The sequence below is a fragment of the Acomys minous genome (assembly GCF_964271855.1).
Source record: "Acomys minous genome assembly, chromosome: 10".
Taxonomy (NCBI): domain Eukaryota; kingdom Metazoa; phylum Chordata; class Mammalia; order Rodentia; family Muridae; genus Acomys; species Acomys minous.
This window is the reverse complement of record NC_140491.1, coordinates 34,499,236-34,523,582: the sequence shown is the minus strand read 5'-3', so window position 1 is coordinate 34,523,582 and position 24,347 is coordinate 34,499,236. Positions and strand designations below refer to the sequence as shown.

Sequence of the window (24,347 nt, the reverse complement as noted above, 5' to 3'; positions counted from 1 at the left end):
CAAGCATGAGGGACTATGCTGTGAGGCTTTTACACTTTTGAAGGGCTGAGAAAGAAGAACACGCAGGATGGCGCCTGTGGCTGATAAAACCCTAAATAAACACTATCTGATGCTTGAGAAGAACAAACTTGACACTCTTGCTTTCATTTCTCTAACTGGAAACTTACCTCATTCATGTTCTACTCTTGATTTCTTCTAGCACAATCGCCCGAGATAATAAAGCCCTGTCTATATTCAACTTCATATACATTTCACGGGGTCTGGTGTACAGCCTTTCCTCCAGCACCTAATCTTAAAGGTTTTCTGGGGGTCAGCCAAGCATGGTGGCGCACACCTTTAATCCCAGCACTCGGGAGGCAGAGGCAGGCGGATCACTGTGAGTTCAAGGCCAGCCTGGTCTACAAAGTGAGTCCGGGACAGCCAAGGATACATAGAGAGACCCTGTCTCAAAAACCAAAAGGAAAAAATTTTTTTCTGGGAGTCTTGGCAGGTGGGAGGTTGTTGTATTCATTTTTGGTTATTGTTTTTGAGGTTTCTTATTTGTTTTGTGCTGGAACCTCATGCATGCCAGGCAAATGCTGGGGTGCAAGCCATGCCCCTCAGTGGTGGATTCTAGACCAGAACTCAGTCACCAAGCCACACCTCCCCGTCTCTATTATCAAGCCATGCCATCTGCCTCTTACTGGTAGATTCCTGGTCAGAGTTTACTGTCAAACAATGCCCCAGTCCTTCACTGGTGGATTCTAGGCAAGGACTCTACTGTCCAGCCATGCCAGGCCCTCGCTGAAAGAGTCCAGGCAAGAGCTGTCACGGAGCCACATTTTCAGTTAGTTCTAAATGTTTTCTTTTCTAATTCCTATTATGTCTTCTTTGACCTGAGTTACAATAAGTGCATTTCTTGTGAATTTTTAGGATTTATTTTGTGTGCGCATGTACCAGTAAGAGGCAGATGGCATGGCTTGATAATAGAGCACTACCATGTGCTCAGACCCTACAAGACCCTATCATTGAGAACAGCCCCTCTCTGGCTTCTGGCCTCAGCTCTATAGTGATTGTCCTGGCTCCTTTGCTGGGGACCACTAGAATCCCTTGTGATCTCACCCATTCCTTGACCTGTCACCCTGAGGACATCACTCTAAGGCTGCTCAATGTCTCCCATGCCAACGATGGCCTCTTAGCCACCTGGCATACTGGAGGAGGGTGTCCTCATGGAAGACTGTAAGGACCGTAGGTTTGTTTAAGCCCCATCAGCATGCCTGAGTGGCTACATGCTTAAGTCAAGGCCAGGTAGGGCCGCCTGTTACCTGCTTGTTTGTCATATACCCTGTAGATTTTCTTTAGTTCTTAGAGAGCTCAGACCTTACAGAGACCACTGAGCCTGCCTGTCATTTATTCTGTTGCCCCTTCCTGTCGTCCTTCCCAGTTGCCTCTGTCTCCTGCCCTGGGCCTCTGAGCCCCACCCGAACTCCTCAGCCCTCCTGCATCTGCATAGGTGCCCTATTTCCTGCCCTCTTGACTGCAGCTAAGCGGCTTCTGGCTACAACCCTTCTAGCATCCTCCTGCATCCTTACCTCTGCCAGCATCCGCCACCTCCAACCCCTTCAGTGAGGCTGACTTCCCACCCTCCTCAGAGCTGTTGTCTGGTAACTGGCCTGCTGCTTTAGGTACATAGTTTGGTGGTATCACATGACTTCTATCTCCAGAACTTTCCATATCTTGTTGTTTTCGAGACAGAGTTTCTCTGTTTTAGCCCTGGCTGTCCTGGACTCACTTTGTAGACCAGGCTGGCCTTGAACTCACAGAGATCCTCCTGCCTCTGCCTCCCAAGTGCTAGGATTAAAGGCGTGCGCCACCACCACCTGACCCTCTCTTATTTTTTAAATTTATCATTTACTTAATTTGACATATGTGTGCTTCGCCTACACAGCGTGTTTGCAACATGTGTGCCTGGTGTCCTTGGAGGTCAGAAGAGGGTCTCCTGGGACTGGAGTTACAGAGGGTTGTGAGCCACCATGTGGGTGCTAGGAACTGAACTCAGGTCTGACTGTAAGAGCCACCAGTGCTCTTAACCTCTGAGCCATCTCTCCAGCCCTTGAACTTCCCATATCTTGAAGCTGAATCCTTCTTCCTCTTTCATCACCCTCATCACCTCCCTCTGTTGCTGAATGATGTCATTGTGTGGATCTTGTCTGTGACTTACACGGAGTCTCAAAGACACTTGTATTTGGAGTCTGTTAGACTTACTGTTTTTCAAGGACAGGCTAGATGGGTGGCCTGAGGCCTGCTTACTCTTGATTCATGTTGAGATAGATGATGGCTCTTATTGCTGTGAGGGGCAAAAACACACCCTGGCAGCTGCTCTGTCCAGCCTGCTGTGGACCCTGACTACCTGCTCAGACTCTCAGCTTCTGCTACCTGGCTGGCTCCTACCTCTTGAGTGCCATCTTCACAGGGCGAATCCTCTCCTGGGCCCAGACACTCCTGCCTGTCTCTGTGGGGCTCAGGTGGAGCAGGTCCTGCTGGTGTAGATGTGGCAGTGGATCCCAGACAATGGTGCCCTGTGGCTTGATACCTCACCCAGGCTTAGCAGGCACAGACTCTTCTCTGGGTTCACCAGAAAACTTGGTCTTAGGATCCATGTGCCCTGCGCTATTACCTGGCTGATGCCTGGGGACTGGGTGCTGCTGACTCGTGGGGAGGCATCTGAGGAGGCATGTTCTGCTCAGGGAGAACAGATGGTGGTGCAAAAGGCCAAGGGGAGGGACAAGCATAGGGTGCTGGTGGCAGCAAGCAGCTTCGGAGGAGGGAACAAAATATGGGCCCAATAGAATGGTAAAAATTGGTTCAAACACATAAATGAAAATAGACTAAAATATCCTGTGGGTAGGAAGAAACTGCAGATGTAGCTGTTCTCAGAAGCTGCATGCCATGACAAAACTGGACAGACTATAGAGGAAAAAAAGTCACCAATCTCCTATCCCAGTGGGGTATTCTGTTGAGTGCTAAGGAAAGACTGAGGTCATATGCATCCCCTGGGCTCCTAGTTAGTAGTGGGAAGTCCCAGCATTTCAGGCCCGGGAAATCTGTCAGAATGTGGCGATGAATAGGTCAGGAGGATATATCAATACATGCCAAAGGATTGATATCTGACCATAATTCTTTAACAAAAAACAAAGACTTTTTTTAAATAAACATAAATCTTGATTGTAAAAAAATTGATAAGAGGACTGGAGAGATAGCTCAGGCATGAAGACCACTGGAGGGCCTGAGTTCAATCCCAGCACCGTATCATGCGGCTACCAACCTCCTGGGCACCCAACACCCTCTTCTGGCATCCACAGGCACCCCCACATAGGTGAGGGCCACTAAACAGACCAGGCTGTTCTAGAACCAAACACTAGAAGCTCTGGTGTGGTTGCACGAACTAGCTGGGCCACTGCCTGCCTCATGGGGCTCTTCAAATGCATTTTCGGTTCCAAAAACACCCAAAACAACAACAAAAACCCCTCTGGGGCATCAATGGAAAGGAAACCTTTACGGTCATGTCACAGCTGTGCAAGTGAATGTGCCAGACAAGTATCACTGACCACAGACTCACATGGGTGCCACTGTCTGCTGGGGGGGTGGAGGTGGGGGGTGGCATACACTGGTTCCCAGTCACAGGAGAAAGGATAAGAGACCCTGAAAGCTAATCCTCATTCAACTTGATGTATACCCCAGATCACCTGAGAGAGAAGCCGGACTAATTATGTCACTCGTCTTTCATAAATTTTCTTCAAAGAAATTTTTTTTAAAAAAAGAAGACATTTTCTCCAGAGATAGTAATTCCCTCTGTTGTCATCATGATGGTGCTCCCTCGGTGGACATGCTAGGGATTAACAGCACTGAAGAGGTGCTAGCCATACTGCTGGCAGCATCACTTTTGGGGACTGGTATGGCCACTGCATATCCCAGAAGCTCAAAGCTGCTGGGCTACAGAAAAGCAGCATTAAGACTCAGCCCAACCCAGCCAGCACCTCACCATTAGAAAGCCAGGGGGTCCAAGCTGCCAGTTTGCCAACTGCAGATATCAAAGGCTAAGGGTACAGAACACCCCAAACTCTCAGGCTGTGATCCCTCCCCAAGGAGCCTGCAGACCATCAGCCCCAAGGTTGTCAAGCAAATCACTTGCTTTTCACAGCAAAAAGAGCAGAACTGGACAGACTCTAGGCAGAATCTTGTTTAATAGAATGCCCTGTGAAAACCCATTTCAAAATAGAGAAGCTCTCCCAAACTGTAGAAGCCATAAAAATGCAAAATACTTCTTTAGGAAAAACTGAATCAAAATTACGCCTCAATTTTCAAAATAACACACGTTATTTCCACTGGTCAGGCACCAAGGTGACAGACAGCAACCACTGCTCAGCCAGACATCAGTTGTTCTCGATCTGCTCCAGGTCCAGGTCGCTGTGGTCCAGTGGGAAGATGCCCTCCTCTCCTGCACTGTCCCAGTCACTGGGGTCCCCACTGCTCCCACCCTCGCCTGTGCTGACCTCTGGCTCCCCCGAAGCCCAGGCACTAGGACTGGTAGGGCCAGGCCTGAGAATCCCTGGGCTAGAGCTGGGTGTGGTGATGCCCACAAGGCCTTGTGAGTTACATGGGGAGGACACAACAGTCTTTGCCTGGGTGTCGTCCTCATCGTCTTCATAGTCCAGGGAGCAAAGGCTCTTTGAGTTTTTTAAAGTCTGCAATAGGAAAGACATGAGCTGAAGTCATTTCTGGTAGGTGTTGTGCAAGACAACATTCTGCATTCTGCCTACCTGTAAGGACGTCCAGTCCATCCCAAACAGTCACAAGCACCAGTCACAGCCCTTAGGCTGTTTCCTGCACTCCGCTCATCCCATCCCTGGCCTCATCAGAAACCAGGGCCACAGAGTTCCCATAGTGCCTGCTAGACTGTTTCTGGGAAGCCCAGCGTGGACCCACCCCAACCAAAGACACCAAGGGTGTGAGTGCCTAACACCTGGGAAGCCCCAGATGCCAGAGACCTCAGAGAGGGCTGAATCCCGGAGCCTGTCTTGCTTAGCGGAGAGACTATCCAGGAAGGTCTCCATGTACCCCATACCTCTAACAACACCCAGCTGTTCAAAATAGGCCTGAGACAAGGTGAGCCAGTTGGAACTCATCAGACCCCCCGACACACACACATGGTTCATTCCTCAATGTCTAACTGCTTCAGTCCTGCTCCCCACCTTCCTCTCTCTCGTATTCTAATACTAATGGACAACTGTTTTTTTTTAATGGAAAACTTTTTCATCCTAAAACATCTAAGACAAAAATACACACATACACACAGAAGGGGCCTCTGAATGCTCTTGTCCAGGCATGCACTCTGAGCCCTGCCGGCATCCTAGGCTGCCTCCAGCATACCCAAGGCATACTCAGGGCACAGAGCCATAAGGGCCAGCTGAGAGGCTGTGCGGTCTGCATGCCCTCTGTGAATTCAACTACCAGTCTCTGGCCTAAACCAGAGCTCTCCCAGCTGCAAATCCTTGCCAACTCAGAGGGCCCTTTGGACTATTGCACATCTCTTGGAATTCAACTATGTCCTAAGAGGCACATGTTAGCGCTACACATGCCAACTGCCTTTGACATGGCTAGGCCTTGCTTCCCTGCCACTTTCCTGGTATGACCTTGTGTTGCTCCCTTCCTACAGTACTCAGTCCCTTTCACGCGCCTGCCCTATCTATCTCCTCACCAGTCTCCACCAGGCTCCTTTAACCTAACCTCTTACTGTGCCACTACATGGATTGAGTACTCTAGAAGCTGTGTGGGTATCAGACAGCAGGACACAGACCATGCAAGCAACACTGCTCTTCAGAACATGAGCTAACAAGTGCTACAAAACAAAAGAAAAAGCCATCCTAAAATGCCTCTGGGATGAGACAGACAGACAGACAGACAGACAGACAGACAGGAGGGGCAGGGAGGCTTTAAACTTGCTATGTAGCTGAGCCTTGAACTTTGGATCCTCCTGTTTCCTCCTCCTGAATGCTGTAGTTTCAGACATGTGTTACAAAAATCTACCTTTTCACTAGAAGATCCCTAAAAACAGGCTCACCACAAACGTAAGCTCAAAGGGAGAACAGAGCTTCTTTCTTGCAGCTGCGTTTTTATGGGAATCAGTTGTCTCCACAAAACAAACAGCAAAAAGTGACTCTCTGCCAGGCACATGGGATTCGGCTATGCACACAGCTGTTGTCCTAGTGCTCAGGAAGAATTGGAGGGCAGGAGGATCTCAGTTTCTAGGCTACTGAGGGAGGATACACAAAGAAACCCTGTCCCAAAACAAAAACAAAAAAAGAGTGAACCAATTTGAGACGTAATATTCCAAAATGCAAATCCTTAAAGATAGAAGTAGCTAGATTTTGATCACAAAATAAAAGGGAACAGTTTATTGTTTTACTCAAGACGAATCTGACTATCCATGTCACTGCACCAGCTGGAGGACTCTGTGACATCTGGTTTCCTGTGGCCCTGCTAGACAGTGGAAACACCCAGACGCAGGACAGTAGACCCGGGGCTCACACCAGCAACCTGGGTCTGCAGTCAGCAGCCCGCTTTCAGAACTTACACACTGGCCTGACAAGTGTGAGGAAACACTGCTGGACCACACCACCCTCTGGGTCAGCTCAACAGGAAGCAGCAGCCTCTGAGGAACTCCTCTATTTATAGGGAAAAAACTGCCACTCAACAAAGAACCTGACACAAAACCATCATCACAGAGACACCAAACATCAGAATGTGGGCCTGCATCTAAGCTGACTTGAACTGACAGGATCCCCAAAGGATGTCTCCAAGGGAAGTCCCGGCACCTACTGCCACTCAATGATGATCTGTATCCAGACATACAAACCCACAGGAGTGTTTTTAAGGGGAGGAGGTGCTGTACATGCCAGCAGTTTTTTGAGTTGAGTGAAACTGACATGTTCTGTTGCATCCAGTTACCACTGCAAGCCTCCACAGCCATGATGAATCCAGGGGATTCTAGGAGAACACCTATCCTGTCACTGCTGCCAAGGCATCCAAGAGCCTTCCTCTCCTCATGCTGAGTCCTGTCACTGCTGCCAAGGCATCCAAGAGCTTTCCTCTCCTCATGCTGAGTCCTGACACTGCTGCCAAGGCATCCAAGAGCCTTCCTCTCCTCATGCTGAGGAAGCCACCTGGCAGACAGACACCTAAACCTGTAGTCAGATGTTCCACCTCCTGCCAGTAAAGCTGCTCCACAGCCCAAGGTGGAGCTAGAGTCTGAGCTAAGTGTAGTAAGTCATGCCTAGAGCATAGCCATATGTGGGTGTGTGCCAGGCCAAGAACCCGGTATGGCCAAGAAACATCAATAGACATCTGTACACATCCAGGAGGGCCTTTCTCAGGTGTCAGGAAGGGGGAAATCATCCTGTCCCAAATTAAAGAGGCCTTAGGGATACACAAAGCATCTATGCCTTGGCAGATGACAAAGATGGCCAGCCCCTGCAGCGTCTGCCCTCAGCTCTGCCCAAGAAGACAGGTCTACTGTCAGGAAAGAGTTAATTTTAAAAATGGATAAGAGTTTTAAGAACAGAGGGGATAAAGGAACTGAAAACCCTTGTACCCCAAATGTAGAGCCCCAGGCTCCCAAAGACCTCCACTCTCCAGGCAGAGATTGACAGTCTTCCTAGGAAGTCAGACTCTAAAGAACTAGCCAGAAACACAGGAGTTCCAACACCAGTCTACCATAAAACTTAAGGTGGGGTGTGCTCGGACTCTGTCTTAAACAGGAGTGAGTGGCACGTCCTGCCAAACATTAGAGAAACATCTCATCTGAAGACACACCAGAGTAAGCATGAGAGGAAGCAAGCTATAGGGACAAGAGCCAAGAAAAAATTTCTTCCTCTCTCAACAAAGTAGAGTGTCCACAGAGGTAAGACATCCCTATCCCTCCAAAACAAGACTCACTGGAGTGGCAGAGAAACACCAAGGAGACAGAAATATGTATGAGGGGTTCAAAGACACCCAGTGCTTCAGCCCCCCCTTGAAGAAAACAGAGATAATGAGGTGTAGAGGTCACAAAGACAGGATGGAACAGAGCCAACAGACTGGAAACTCAAAGGATTACCCTAGAAGTGGATGTTCAGGCAGCAGGCAAATGTTACTCCAACGGAAAACAAGGTTGATCAAGGTCCCAGGAAGAAGGAAGAGTGGGCTTAAGAGAATGTATGGGTGCACAGGAAAACTGAGCACCCTGGACATAGTGATCCATAATGCCCCACTATAAAAAGGACAGGGACAGATGCCAGGCCTTCCGCACAGTGAACACAATGCCGTGAGCTGCTGCTTCATAAACCCAATGCACTGGTGCCATGGTGTCACAAGCAGAAACCTCACTCTGCAGAATGTGAAATGTTACAACTGACACACCCTCCACCCTTGGTTTCTCGAGACAGAGTCTTCTACATTGCCCTGGCTGAACTCACTCTGTAGACCAAACTGGCCTGGAACTCACAGAGATCCAACTGCCTCTGCCTCCCAAGTGCTGCATTAAAGGTGTGCACCGCCATGCCCAGTTTAAACAACCTTAAACTGTGAAACAGAAAAACCCAGCAGGCAATCCTGAAGTCAACAACAGCAGGCAAGGATGGGGAGGGGTGGGGATCATTCACTGATAAGAACAGAGAGGGGAGCAGACAGAGGATGGCGCAGAGGAGAAATATGTGACAGTTTATGATGGAGTACCTAACAAGCAGGTAAGGGAAGTGAGGTAAGTGGGTCTGGCCACCCATGGTCTTATATGGTCTTTCAGGGCTATGGGTAGCAGGGCCTGAAGATACTGCCTGCCTGCGGGACCCTTTGCCTGTTAGTCTGCTGCAAACCTACTTGTGAGGGAAAGGAAGTCCCACTCTTTTATTCCCCCTTGGATTTTCAAGATAGGGTTTCTCCGTGTTAACAGCCCTGGCTGCCCTGGACTTACTTTGTAGACCAGGCTAGCCTCGAACTCAGAGATCTGCCTGTCTCTGCCTACCGAGTACTGGGATTAAAAGCATGCACCACCACTGTCCAGCTGAAGTCCCACTCTACAGCTATCAAAGATGCCAAACTATGGGCAGGATTTGTCCCTGTGAGGTATCAGTCCCACTCTGTTCATTAAAAAGGCAACTAAAGAAAGCACTGTAAAGTGTTGCTCAGTTATCCTTGGGAAGGGAGGCACAAATATCCACTACATTGCTTTTTAATAGCCTCATGCTAAAATATTTGAAAGATTATGATGGTAAGATTAAGAGGATGGGAGCTTCAACAATACAAAGCACAGGCCTGCACCTCTCCACTATTGGCTGCACTGTCAAGAGCAGAACCAGGGCTGGAGAGACAGCTCAGCAGTTATGAGCACTGTCTGCTCTTCAGAGACCCTGAGTTCAATTCCCAGCACCCACATGGTGGCTCACAACCATCTGTACTGTGATCTAACGCCCTCTTCTAGCATGCAGGTGTACATGCAGATAGAGCACTCATATACATTACATCAATAAAATTTAAAACAAAAAAGCAGCAGAGCTGTGCACACGTGCCTGTCAGGTGATGAGAATTTCAGACCTAATGAGCAGGGTACCAACTCCACCACAAGACATCATAATTGATCAAAATCTTGGGGAAAAGTTTAAAGTCCCTGTGAGGGAGGCACTTAAAAAGGAATGCTCAGGGGCTGGGATGATGGCTCAGTCAGTGACGCGCTCGCCACACAAGCATGAGGACCTGAGACTGACCTCCAGCACCTGGGTAAAAGGCCAAGTGTGCAGGGGAGGGGAATAGGTGAAAGAGGGAGGGAGGGGGAACGGAAAGATACAAGTGAGGGGATAACAACTGACGTGTTATTTGAATAAGTTACTTAATTTTTTTTAAAAAAGCCAAAAACTAAACTTAAAAAAAAAAAGCCAAATGTGATGATGCCACATGCTTGTATCCCAGAGGCGGGAGGATCCCTGGGCTCTGGCTAGTTGGCCTGGCCAAACTGGTGAACCCAAGTCCCAGAGAGAAACCTTGTTTCAATTAAAAAAAAAAAAAAGTGGTAGCCTGGTGTGGTGGCATACACCTTTAATTCTAGCACTCAGGAGGCAGAGGCAAGCAGCCTGCTGTGAGTTCGAGGTCAGCCTGGTCTACAAAGAGAGTTCCAGGACAGCCAGGGACATACAGAAAAGACCCTGTCTCAAAAAACCAACCAACCAAACAAACAAACAAACAAGCATAATCCCTAGTGGCATCAGAAATATTCACCTTATACCACAGAAAAGTGTAGTCCTCACCTCTCATCCATAAAACTTCCCTGCAACAGATGGAAAATCACAACCAATAGAAAATAAGGAGCTGTGAAGCCCAGCCCAATGGACACATTACAAAACAACTCCCTCACCTAAGGCACAGGGAACACTGCAGAAGATGGAACAGAAAGACCGTGAGAGCCAGAGGATCAGGGAGTTTGCTGTGAGACTGTCTCCTATAGTGTCAGAAGGCACGGGAATGGGAAAATGATGTAATTATAATCTCAAAACTAAAAGAATAAATGGGACGGTGGCACACACCTGTAATCTCACATTCTAGGGAGGCAGAGGCAGACAAATCTTTGAGTTCAAGGCCAGCCTTGTCTACAAAGCAAGTCCAGGACAGCCAAGGCTGCACAGAGAAACCCTATCTAAAAAACAAACAAACTAGATAAATAAATTAATTAACTAAAACATAAAAAATAAAGTGGATGACACTACCAAGTTTAATCTCTGGATTCAACATGCACTGTTCACATAAACACATGCACATAAATACACACACTAATAAAAATAAAAGCATATGCACAAAAAAACCCCACAATGCTGTTCTCACCTGGCCTCCTCTACTACTCATCCTGTCCCTACAACACCATCTGTCTGCACAATTCCAGGTGTTTTACGCAGTGCCTGTTCAGTACACAGGGCTTGGCACAGTTACTACAAATTGTTTGCAAGCCAGCTTTTTTTGGGAGGGGGGCCCCGAGACTGGGTTTCTTTGTGTACTAGCCCTACTGTCCTGGACTCACTTTGCAGGCCAGGGTGGCCTCCAATTCACAAAGATCCCCCTGCCTCCACTTCCTGAGTGCTGGGATTAAAGGTGTGCGCCAACACGCCTGCTGCAAGCCAGTTCTTTAAGCAGGAGCAACGCAATACACGTGGACTACATGGAACTCACAGAGACTAGGTCCCTTAAGACACTGCAGTGTCTCCTTGCCAGCTCTTCAGATCACCCCTCTGGAAAGATTAAGAACATTAATGTGCCCCACAAAGGCCAATGGCCAGGAGCCACAGGAGGGAGCTGGGAAGCAGGTCCTGCAGCCAAGCATGACCAGAACCTTTCTGCTGAGCTTCCTGTCTGATGTCCTAAAGGGATAGAGAGAAAGCACAGCTCAGATGCTTCCAGCTTAACTGGCTCAACTGTCAGCCAGCAACAGCTAACTAAACAGTCATCCTCACCTTTGCGTCTAAGTCACAATGGAGTGTGGGGACTACATGGAGGCTGACAAGAATCATATCCGTGTCAGGAAGAGGACAACTGAATCCTGAGGCAGACAACTGGGGTAGGGAGGGAGAAGGGACAGACCAGAGAACACCCAAGTGACAGCCACTGCTCAAGAGGACTGAACAATGGATCAGAGCTGCAGTGGGGCCCACCAGGTACCCTACTCCCATCTATAATGTCCCAGCACCAGCACCACCCTGGCCAGAGTTACAATCCTCTACCTCCTAAGGAGCCCGGAGTGTTCACAGCATCTCCAGAACAGGACTATCCCTTGGTCATCAGTCCATCTTTGCTACAAGCTATCTTCCTCCCCAAAATGCACTGAGTCAAGGATTCCTCTACTGGAAGCCTCATCCTATGCTGCTGTCATCCTGGCGGACACATGGTGATGCCACATACCGTACCCACAGCATTGGCTAGCAGGGAAAGCTTGGGTAACCAGAACTTGTTGCCAACTTTCCAATAGTCAACATCACACTAAAAGGACCACCATTTGCTTTATATCGGCCCTCTACAGTCACACCAGCTGTATGGGCTTTCAACTCTCACAGCCACCAAGAAGAAGCTTCTGGAAAACCTGTCACACAAGTCAACAGTCACATCAGCAGGATGCAGAAGAGGCATCAGCAGGAGCTGGACTACCTCCCATAAGACTGGGACTGCCAGACAGGCTTCTCCCAAACCTGGTGGCTGCCCTATCTGCACCATCCCCAATATGGGCTCAACAGACACATGAAAGCAGCTGCACTCAGGGTGGCCCTGGCCCCAACCACGACACCCAGAGTTTGACATGCATCCACAGCAATGCCTACAGGAGGCAAATCAGACCTGAAGCCCTGGGATAGGGATGACAACGAAGACTGAGGGAACTGCCAATGCCAGTCACCAAGAGAAGAGAGGCGCCACCTGCCTCCCTGCACACCCCCCAGTCCTGGTTCCTGCAAGGAATACCAAGGGACAGCACGTTTAATGCCAACATTAGTCAAATCTTTATGACTTCAAGGCCATGCTGTCTGGTCTCCATGAGTTACAAACCAGCCAAGGCTCTACAGTGAGGCACTGGCTTTAGGGGGGTGGAGTGGGGAGCAGAGTTTCTGGGCTCCAATCCAGCTCTAACAGAGGGTCTACCCAGGCCCCAGATGCATCTAAGGAGACATGCCCGCCTAGCCACAGTGAGGACATTCTCACTGTTCTCCTTCTCCCCATGGAGCAGTAAGCACTTCTCTGGGATCCACATGAGAGCAGGCAGTGGTGTTGCCAGACATGGTGCTTTACTATACCAGTTAAATAAATGCTCTGTCAAAACCAAACACCTCCAGAATGTGCCAGGGATGCCAGGGTGAGAGCATAGCACATCCAGGTACCTGATGGTCTCTCTGGCATAGCCCAAGCCAGCAGCTCTGGCTCCTGTAGTCATCACAAGCCAAGGGTTTTCAGTGGTGCCAAGCTCTGCCTCTGCCTCCAGGAATGGCTTCTCACTTTATAAACAGCTGCAACCCAAGAGATGAGGCTGCAGCAAATTCAACAGCTTAGTTGAAAGCTCACACTCAGTCCCTTCTTGCTTCCTCAGAGCCCAGGCAGAGCTCAGATCCACATGTGGGGGCTCTACTGGTGAGGTATGACTGAGGTTTTAGGGGTGTCAGCTGGGAAAGCCATCCTCCTACCAACCCAAGATATGTTCCCTGACAAGCTGGCCTTACACAGCATCTAGGCTCAAAAGAAACTAGTTAAGTAAGATTAAAGGATTGCTGACCACAATCAACCTCACTCCAAAACCAATATAAGGCAAAACATAGGCTTCCTAAGCACCCCAGAACAAAAATGTGGCCTCACCCGTGTCATTTTCAGAAAGTCCAAGGACGGGCGCGTCCACCTGGCATCCTCCTCCCGTCTCCGCTTGCGCCGGACCCTCCTCCCATCCAATACACAAGGCTGTGAGCGGCACCGAAGCAGGCCGTGGTGCCGGCCTAGCTCAGGTGTAGACGTGGGGGTGCTGCTGGCTGAAGGAAGGCAAGCGCTTGCATCTACAAGGTGCTCTTGTGAGAGAGACAGTCGACGCCTGGAGGAAAACGGGCAGGGTCCTGTGGAAAGCCAGGGAGGACCTGAGCTTGTACTGCCCTCACTGCCTTCCACAAAGCCACTGCTGGCTGAAGCTGGCCGGGGCGTCAGCGGTGAGGTAGGGCCAGCAGGTGGCACAGGACTCCTGGGTAGGCCTGGACCCAGACTTCCCTGCAGGGTAGGGTTCCCAAGGCCACTGCAGCACTGCAGTGTGGCACTCCCACCACTGTTGCATCTCCTTTTAGAGATGGGAGTCCACACCTTGGAGCTACCAGGGCGCCATGGAGAACGGCATCGAGCCAGCTCTTCTGGTTCTGACAGGGACCGGCAGTGTCGCTTGGTTGGTGGTGCTGCAGGAGGCCCTGTGCTCTCATGGAGGTCCAAGAAGCTGCCCACATCCATAGGCCCTGGGGATTCCAGCTGCCACTTGAGACCTTCGGTGTGAGCCCCACCATGTGAGCCCAATGGGAAGGGGCCTGAGGCCGCCTGGCTTCCAATGGGCCATCTTCCATGTATGGCCTTCCAGGGACTTTTGTCCACTAAGGAAACACAAAGGTGTGGGAACAGGTGAGCAATAGGGAGCCACCCTGCTGCCTCCCTTCCCAGGCTCACGGAGATATCTAAACAAAAAATACCACTGTTTACATGGTGGGTGATACTTCAGTGGCCCCCAGCATCTGGATGACCAGGCTTTACCTCGTCCTTTTTTTGTTTTGTTTTTGTTTTTTTAAGACAGGAGCTCTCAGGCTGGAGAAATGGCTTAGAGGTTAAGAGCACTGTCTTTTCTTCCAAGGTTCAATTCCTAGCAACCAAATGGTTGCAGAATACTGTATAAATAATAAATAAATAAATCTTAAAAAAAAAAAAAAAAGACAGGAGCTCTCTATGCAGCTCTGGTTGTCCTAGAACTCACTATGTAGACCAGGATGGCCTCAAAGTCACAGATCCCCTGCCTGTGCCCCCTGAGTTCTAGGATTAAAGGCGTGTGCCACCATACCTGGTTTTAGGAGTTGTCTCTCGACCTGTGTTTCCTGAAAATAATCTTGTGGGAAAGATTAAGCTTTGTCACAGGTGGAAGCAGTCTTGGCGGGCTTTACCCTTGGGGCACACCATGAATACCTTGTGAGAGACTGTTTGGAGCCTTCCTGGGCTTGGAATTCAGGAAGCCTACCTGGGAACCCCACCGTGGCTATTGTTTTCCTGATTGACCCTCGAAGGGAGGAGGAGACCGCCCTTTGCATGTGACTGGGAAGGTGGTGAGGAGAAAAAACAAGAGGTAGAGAGGAGGAAGGAGAAGGCGCGGAGAGAGAGGAAGGGACCGGACCAGCTCGTGGGACTGAGACACCTAAGGACCCGTCCTGCCGAACGGATTCCAGGAGGTTTTAATCTTCTGTCCCTTTAACCTTTTTTTCTTTCTTGTATATGCTAGTTGGGTTGTATAATAAAGTTTAATTGTTAATAAACAGAGCCAACATAATCTAGTTCTGACCTTCACCCCATTTCACTAATACGTTGTGTCATGAAAATGCTTTATCCCTGTCCCTTGCCAACCTCTAAAGAAAGACCTTTGGGGCTGGAGAGATGGCTCAGTGGTTAAGAGTTCTGTCTGCTCTTCCAAAGGACCCAGGTTCAATTCCCAGCACCCACATGGCAGCTCACAACTGTCTGTAATTCCAGTTCCAATGGCTCTGACACCTTCACGCTAAAATAAAATTAAATAAATTATTAAAAAAAAAAAAAAAGACCTTTGACAGCCAGGAGCTAAATACTTGTTGGAAATAGCCTCATTTCTTAGTGACCCAAGTGGACAGCCAGTCTCAAATCCTGTTACAGGTAAGAGGCTTCGGCTGAAGCTGGGTGCAGTGGCTCACGCCTGTGATCCCAGTACCTGTGAGGCAATTGCAGGATTGATGAGCATTTGAATTTTACTTTGTGTCTGGGATACACAGCGAATCCCCATCTCAAAACAAAATAAGACTTAGCCTGGACATCTGCCTGCTGGACAGTGGACTGGGACAGAGGCCTCCCTGACATCCGCAAGCTGCCATTTCTTCATCCCTAAAGCAGGGTGCTAACAATGGCCCCTCAGTGGCTGGTCATCCTGTAACACCATGTGCCTGAGACATGGCAGGTAGGTGCAGCACGAGGGGCACTCCTGCCCTTCCATCAAGTCCACTGAGGAGCATTTAGAGTCCTCACGGCATCAGAGCCCGGACTGTAGTTTATAAGGCTCAGCACCCAAGAGCTAATACAAATTTGCTTCTCCTGGGCATGTGCCCATATAACAGCTCTGCACCCACCTGTCCAGCCTAGTCCAGCTGCCCTCTTGTCAGCTCAAGCACTCAGTACAATTTGGTGCCAGACCCTGCATGAGCGTCTCTGAGCTGCCATGGCCCTAGCTCCTGTTCTTCTTGTTGGCTGTAAAGGGCAGACACCTGTTCCAGGTCTCCCTGGAGGAAGTGCAAAGTCAGGTATGTGAATGTCAGCCCAGCTGTAAAGCCCAAATATCGTATGACCTGACAAGAGGATACTCTGGACACTCTTACTGGGAGGGCATCCAACAAATTGCTCAGTTTCTCCTTGCTGCTTCCAACCACTGTCAAGCTAAAAGACACTGGAGCAGAGGCCACAGAGACCAAAAAGGAAACAGCCAGGGTCACCTCTGGGGAAAGATACATCAAGGGCCCTGGGGTGACCTGAGGCAGTTAAGGAGGTAAGACGGGCCTGAAAGGAGAAGGGAAGAAAGGAGAGCATTAGAGGCCCTCCCTCAGAAACTGTGACCAGGGACTGAGATAGTTAATGTGGTCCTATATGCAGGATGGTCTGGAGGAGCCAGTCAAGTGGAAGTGACACAGGCCAGGGAGGTGGGGGACAGATGGAGACATCACATCCTACTTCCTGTTCGTGGACAGCCTGGTCAATACCTCTATGTTAGTAATCTGGTGGTTAGCAAGGTGAACCTGACATGGTTGTACCGTGTAAGGTGTTCCAACTGCCAAGACCGACACAGAGTGATTCCAACCCCAGGGTCTTTGCTTGGATTTATCAGAAGTGTGCCCCTCACTTAGAAGCCACTATCCTCTCTAACTGCCAAAGAGCAATGTGTCAGGAAGTGAGGGCAAGCCTAGGGGTACTCATTCAGCCAGTGTGTACCACAGCAGAGTGGCAGCCAGAACACATACCACCTGCTCATCCTTGCCCTGACAGCTGAAGGAAGCACAAACTGGCCCTTGTGTCTCACATAAAAGCTTCCTCCCACATCACCAGCAGCAGCAAAAACGGAGGCTTTGCTGAGCCTTGACTCTGGCCCATGAGCAGGGAGGGTGGTGGCTCATCATCTTCCTCTCCCACATGTAGGCCATATAAAGTCCTCCCTGAACCTTACTCTGAATATCTGACTCAGACCAGCTCCAACACCCCATCCTGGCCAAAGGCCCAATGCTACCTTGCTCATCATCAGCTACTTCAGCCTTAGAAAGACCCTACCTGGGCTTCTGGGACACTTACCGCCAATCTCCAAAGGGAACAAATGGCCACTTTTGTTCAGTTTCTCAGCAGAATACTGAAAGTGACAAGAGAGAAGTCTCAGTACTCATGGGAAAACTCAAGAATTCTCCACAGTAATACTATTTCTCCCTAACACTTCCATTGGTGTTGAATATAAAAAGCACTGACTTCTGGAAAACACTTCTTAATAAAGAGGTTGAGGTTTAAAGAAAGTTTATTTTGTATGGGGTGGTGTACAGGGTCAGGTTATGCATGTGCTACAGTGCACATGTTAAAATGAGAAACAACATATGGGAATCAGCTATTTCCTTTTACCATGTGGGTTGCAGGATCAAACTCAAGCTTGTCAACAAATGCCTTTATCCACTGAGCCATTTCACTGGCCCAGTACAAGTTTTTTAAACCTGACAAAATCTAGCTGAACAAATGGGCACTGCCCCAAGGACTACAGACACCCTCGTGTTACTCTTTCTGGCCTTTTCCTTTCGTATGTTCTCTGCTAATGGTCTTTCAAACCTCACCACTTAGTTACGTTTCAGAAAGGCACTGCAGAGGCAGTTCAGTTAAGAGTATTGACTGCACTTTCAGGAGCCCAGTTCAATTCCCAGCACCTACACAGAAGCTCACAACTGCCTCCAATTCCAGGGACTTTGATGTCCACTTCTGGCCTCATTGAGCACCAAGTACAGACATGGTGCCCATTCATTCAGGCAAAATACTCATACACAGAAAAAAAATTAAATAAAACTATAAAAAAAAAAAAAAAAAAAAAAAAAAGACTGACCAAGACTTAAGAGTCCATTACTGCTCATGACAGTCCAAATGTAAGATCCAAGACTTAGCCTGATGGTCCCAGTGCTGAGAAGACAGCAGGGTTGACCCCATTCAGGAAGGCAGATAAACTACCAGTAATCTCAGAGATTAGCAGGAAATGCATAGCAACTGCACCACATAAAGAGAAAGCCAGGTGATTTGTACACATTTTTTTTTGTGTTTGTTTTGTTTTCTGTTTTGGTTTTTTAAGACAGGGTCTCTCTGTGTAGCCTTGGCTGTCCTGGACTCCCTTTGTAGACCAGGCTGGCCTCAAACTCACAGTGATCCGCCTGCCTCTGCCTCCCGAGTGCTGGGATTAAAGGCGTGCGCCACCACCGCCCAGCCTTTGTATACATTTATAATCCCACCATTCAGGGAGGCCAAGGTAAGAGAAATACTCCAAGTTCCAGATCAGCTTGAGCTACGTAGCAAGACCCTGTTCAATCAACCCATCAATCAACCAACCAATCAATAAACAAGCCAAGCACAGGGCACTTTCCTATAATCCATTACTTGGGTCTCCACAGAGATGGAAACAGAAGGATCAGGAGTTTGGCTACATGTCAAGTTCAAAGCCAGGTGACTAGGTAAAACTCCATTCTCAAAAAAAAATAAATAAAAATAAAAGAAGGAAGTTAAAAGTTGGGTTTGAGAGGCTAGAGAGATGGTTAAGAGAAGTGACTGCTCTTACAGGTCCTGATTTCAATTCCCAGCAACCACACGGTGGCTCACAACCATCTACAATGTGGTCTGATGCTCTCTTCTGACATGCAGGTGTGCATGCAGGCAGAGCACTGTTTATATAACAATAAATATGTCAATCTTTTAAAAGAAAAGGTTGTGTTTGAGATTAAGGAAAGGGAACCCTTGAACAACAGGTAGCCTGTCTTCAGATAGACAGGTCTTCCTTTGCAGTGGATCATGTTTCCCTAACGCAGCTGACCGGGGCTGGTGAGCACCTGGGCTCTGTGGTCACTGAACAACCTCAGGCTCAAACAGAAAGAGAAAGCTGCTCTATAGACACTGCGCAGGGTGGAAGCTCTTACAACACTGTGCATAATTAGTGAGCTGCCCACATCAAACAGCTGCAAATGCCCCAGCCTTGGGCCAGCATATTGGTTTCCCCTTCCATCTGGCTGATAGCCACTCCCTGAGCCGTCAGTCCTCATGCTGACGTCCAGCTACTTCTCAAGAGCAAGTAACTGGACTATTTTCACAGCCCCTAGGCCTGCATCCCCAGTGTGCATGAGAATACACCCACTACAATAACTCAAAATAGATTCCAGGAAGAACAGGATTTTCTTCATCAACAGAAATGGTTTCCTGTGTTACTTGAGGAGCTATGGGCCTATACCTAACCAGATGTACTCAGTGTACATCCAAGGACAGATACAGCAGAACCAGATACTTCACAGCAGGTATCTACAAGGCTTTGGCTGTGTGAGAGATGGACTGGTAAACAGCCCAAGGACACAGGTGCAGACACTCAGGACAGCGGGTGTCAATGCAAGAGAGTGCTGACTGCATCCACTTGCAGGTGCACCATACCATATCCCAGGGCCTTGATACATGGGCAGCCGCTGAGCCTCCTTGGGAGATACTCAAGAAAGTAGAGTTGCTGAGACAGCAGGGTCCTACTAGGCCAACTCAAGCCTGGATCTTCCCAGATGGACATGGCTGGGGAACACACACAGGGCATCAACCACCCATGCTACAGCCGTCTACACCAGCAGCATGATGCTCTATGCTTCTTGTTCCCAGCTCAGCCACCTAACACTTTCCTCTCCTGTTCCCAACATCTAGCTCACCAGCCTTTTACTCTAGCTCTACGATATCTATCCTGGAGCAGCACTAATGTTGGTGGTCTTGGATGGCTTCCCCTAGCCTCATTACCCTCTCTCCCACAACTAAAGGGACTGCTACCCTGATCTGAACCACGGTCCTTTGCTTCAAGCCTTTGGCAGCTAAGAGTCAAATCCCAGGACCAAGGCATATGTCTTAGGTTTTCTATTGCTGTGATAAATACCATGACCAAGAGCAACCTAGGAAAGAAGGGGTTAATCTGGCTTACATGTTCTGAGTCACACTCCATTGAGAGAAGCCAAGGCAAGAATTCAATCAGGGAATAAACCTAGAGACAGGAACTAAAGCAGAAGCCATGAGGAACGCTGCTTACTGGCTTGCTCCTCACAGCTTGCTCAGCCTGCTTCTGATACTATACAGGACCAATGGCCCAGGGGTGGTACTATCCCTACTGAGCTGTTCCCTTCCCACTAATCACTAATCAAGAGAATGCTTATAACCTTACTTTCTCAATTAAGATGATTTCTTCCAATATATGTCTAGGTTTGTGTCAAGCAGCCAGGAAAGCACTTTCCACCCACCTCATTGTCCACTTCCTTAGCTACACTGGCTGGTATCTCTCTGCCTCTCTAGAGGTAAGTAACCACTTTTCCAGCTCTGCATAACTGAGATGCACTACAAAATTCAGGTCCCAGTGCCCCCTGCTGTCCAAGGATTCTCTAAGCCCAAACACATGTGACAGTTGGATCCAACTACCTGTCAATTGTTCCTTCCTTGTTGCCCTGCCACTTTTTCTGCCAACAAAACATCCTTCCATCTTCAGTGTACACCCTCAATCACACCCCTAATCCTCACTGTTGCTCTGGCAGCCCAGTGATACACAAGGCCTCTGCCTTCACCAATCCTCCACCTATGGCCACAAACCATCTGTGCCTCTCCTCCCTTGAAATAGCAGTGAGAGTCAGCAATAGTCACTCATTTTTCCAGGTCTTTCTATAACCTCCAAGTATGAAAAGGCAAAGTAGAAAAAACTGGGTGTGTCTCAGGTACAGGGTGTGTAAATCAGGAAAAAAGGAGCCCATCTGACCAAATCAAGTGAACCAGACAGCAGAGATAGGAGGAGCCAGGCCTGCTGATTCACGGCCTGGAGGACACTGGCTCCAGAGGAGGGCCAGAGGTGCAGGACCAGGATACACGATGATGATAGAATCTATGGTGGCATTCATCAGCAACTGTCCCCAACAGAGCCCCAAGCCTGAGGGAGGTATTTTGCATTCTCCTCTAGCTCTGCTGCCCTTAGAATTCAAAAGCTCAATTATTCTGGTGGCCCAAGTGCCAGAACTGTGGCCACCACAAGTTGTCCCCACCCAGCACATGGGGTCTCAAGCAGGCAGCACAGCAATGGAAGCACCGATGTTTTAATGACTTAGTTTATTTTGAAATTTTACTTTTAAAAGTGGTACTCAGTTTTGTTACCAGAAAATTGTCACTGGGTGGTGATGACACACACCTTTAATCCCAGCACTCGAGAGACAGAAGCAGGCCAGCCTGGTCTACAGAGCGAGTTCTAGGACAGCCAAGGCTGCACAAAGAAACCCTGTCTCCAAAAACCAAGAAAAGAAAATTTTTAATTATGCTTAGGATAGCTTGAATAGGTGAATCTACTATTCCAAGAGTAAATTTTATGAAAAATTTATTAGGAAGAATAAACATCCTTTAGGCATGCAAATTTAGAAAGACTTCTGCCTACAGCCTGGACATAAATACTGCCCAAGTTGGGCAACATAATCATACAAGACCTTAAGAAAAGAGTGCAAGTTGTCTGCGTACTTTCTTTGCTTTGTATTTCTGGAATCCCTAGCTGTACTCAGAGTGTATCTGTGTTAGCTTCAAGTTTCATGGCACTGAAAACCAAAGACAAAATATTAAAGTACATCCAGATTCAGATGATAAGTAGTAAGTTACAAACATTAAACATTAAAAATAAATAACCAGCCGGGAGTGGTAACGCACACCTTTGATCCCAGCACCTGGGAGGCAGAGACAGTTCAAGGCTAGCCTGGTCTACAAAGTGAGTTCCAGGTCAGCCAGGGCTACACAGAAAAACTCTGCCTTGAAAAAACCAAAATAAATTAATAAATAACCAACCAACCAACCACCGGATGTCATGGTAGATGCCTTTAATCCCATTACTGAGGCAGAGGCAGGTAGATCTCTGTGAGTTCAAGGTAAGCCTGTTCTACACAGCTAGTTCCAGGCCAGCCATGGGTACACAGTGAACCCCTGTCTCAAACAACAACAACAACAAAAACCCCACAAACAAATGAAAAAACTTAATAAATTAATTATAAATTTAAGAAATAACTGACTTTATGGTTTAAAAAAAAAAGACCCACCAACTAAGCTAAAGCAAGTGAATGAGTCTATATTGATAAATCTGAGACGGGCGTAGTAGCAGGATCATAGGGTCACTTACCTTGACAGATCTGGTAAGCAAGCCACAGAATTCTGTGTAGGTCAGCTTTGCATTAGAAGTTGATTTGGTTTGTAGGGATGATTATGACAGACACTGGCTTCTGTCCAATGCCCCCACTCACTCTGCCTCCACCCCACAGTGTGCTGTCTCCATGTCTATGTCTCTGAACAGTGCACTCTACCCACCTCTGACCCCCTAGCTGACTCACCGGGCTAGCCTCACGGGCCCTGCGGGTAAGGTCATCCAAACTCTGGTTCTGCAGCTTCTCCGTGATGAGCGTGACCATGGTCGGTGCTCTTCCTTAGTCCACATCTACAGGCACTGGATTTGCAAAACACTGGACATCAGCAGGCTCAAGCCATCAGGGCTGAGCTAAAACTCAGGGTTTTAGCGCTGACTTAAAGAAGCTGACCCATTTCTAGACTCTTCAGGGGCTGTGTCTCTGTAAAGAGAAATCACCACATGGCCATATGCTTCAGTCAGTTATTTCTGTTATATGCAAAATATTCCTGTATACACAAAGTGTTCCTAACACCCCTCTTTGGCAAATACCTTCCAAATTCCCAAATAACCATGTATGTTCCTTCCTGAAAACTATAGTAACATTTTCTAGACCTGCAGTTCTCAACCTGTGGGTCATAATCCCTTTGGGGGTTGAATGACCCTTTCACAGGGGTCACCTAAGAGCATCAGAGAACACAGATATTTATGTTACTCATCATATAACAGTAGCAAAATTAGTTATGAAATAGCAATGAAAATAATTATATGGTCAGGGTCACCACAACATGAGGAACTATAAAGGTCCACAGCATTAGGAAGGCTGAACCACTGCTCTAGCATTAGACCAGAGGGTAATATGTTTATTAGAGCCAGCCTCCGAGGCCTTTCCTAGAACAGCAAGAAAGCTCATGGGTGGCTCTGTCCCCAAAGGACAATGAACATAGAGAAGAGACAACAGCAGTCACATCCAGTGATAACACCCATGGTACGCTACTGGGCCCCATACCACAGAGGCAGAGGCCTGCTAGCTCTGCAGTTGAGCATGCTGGCCCCCAACTCCAGCCCTTGAAGCCGGGGGTAAAGATGAGGGATGGGGTGCCAGAGACAAGCACAGAGCTCTACACTAGGTCCAGCCTGAGGCAAGGAACCAGGATGACCGCAGTACTGATGAAAAGGGGGTGCCATGGGCTCTTAGCTTCTCAGTCCCAGAAGTAAGCATCTAAGAACATGCAAGAGGCCCTGTACCCTTGCAGATATCACCCCAGTGCACGCATACAGCTCTAATTCTCAGTGTCTCACTGTGATTCAAACACGTGTGTCAGCCAAGGGCTACCGGATTAGGAAGCAAAAGTAGCCAAAACAGAGGGTGGGGAAGGGGAAACATGGCAAACTGGGATCATCAACAGGTAGAGCTGGGAGTGGGGCTCAGTGGGGAACACTTGCTTCCAGTGCAAAAAGGCCTGGGTTCTATCACAGCACTACAACAACAACAAAAAGTGTGAAGGTAAAATATCCTGGTAGCCAGCCTTGCCCTCAAAATAAGGCACTGTCATGTGACAGATCAATAAAGCACATTGCTCAAAAGAGGAATGCAGAAAAAAATAGAGCAGAGCTCCTAGAAGTTCAGTGAACCCAACAGAACTGAGGGGTTCTACAGTGTGTACCCATAACCAACAAAGCATCCTGGGGCACAGGCCCCCTCCTTCCACCCAGTAAGGCACTCCAAAAGAGAACAACCTTTGGGAGTGTTTGACCCAAGATCATTGGGTATGAGCCACAAGGTCTACACCTGCTGGATGTAACAGCTCAGCCAGGTAGGGATTGTGCTGGCAAAAAGATGCAGCCAAGCCCAGGGCTCTGTCAACAGAAACAACAAATACGTCCTCTCTGACTTTGAAACATGAAGCTCAAAAGCCAGCACATGACTGAACAGGGAAAGGTTGGCATGTTGTGAGGACAGGAATCGGCCACATGTCACCAACACCACACTGAGCACACACTGGCTAGCCTAGAGCATGGCATGAATTTCCATTAGTGGATGCAGGAAGCAGGTAGCCCAGCCCAGACGTATCTGTGAGCTCAATTCAACAAAAGGTGCCATCAATGCCTGGAGCGCTCTCAGCCAGGGGTACAC

The 24,347-nt window shown here is 48.5% G+C and overlaps 1 protein-coding gene across 12 annotated transcripts in view; it reads right to left on the bottom strand.

Annotated features, from left to right (window-relative positions):
* Nucleotides 1–4,204: 4,204 nt before the first annotated feature.
* Nucleotides 4,205–24,347, bottom strand: part of FAM53A (family with sequence similarity 53 member A) — a 35,818-nt gene continuing 15,675 nt past the window's right edge. For all 12 annotated transcript variants that reach the window (XM_084797636.1, XM_084797644.1, XM_084797645.1 and 9 more), the window contains 4 exons: nucleotides 22,419–22,652; nucleotides 17,119–17,173; nucleotides 13,387–14,150; nucleotides 4,205–4,724 (listed from right to left, as the gene is read on the bottom strand). In XM_084797636.1, coding sequence (XP_084653762.1) covers nucleotides 4,413–4,724; nucleotides 13,387–14,150; nucleotides 17,119–17,173; nucleotides 22,419–22,496 — 1,209 coding nt within the window. In that variant the 5' untranslated portion in view covers nucleotides 22,497–22,652 and the 3' untranslated portion in view covers nucleotides 4,205–4,412. The remainder of the gene's footprint in view (nucleotides 4,725–13,386; nucleotides 14,151–17,118; nucleotides 17,174–22,418; nucleotides 22,653–24,347) is intronic.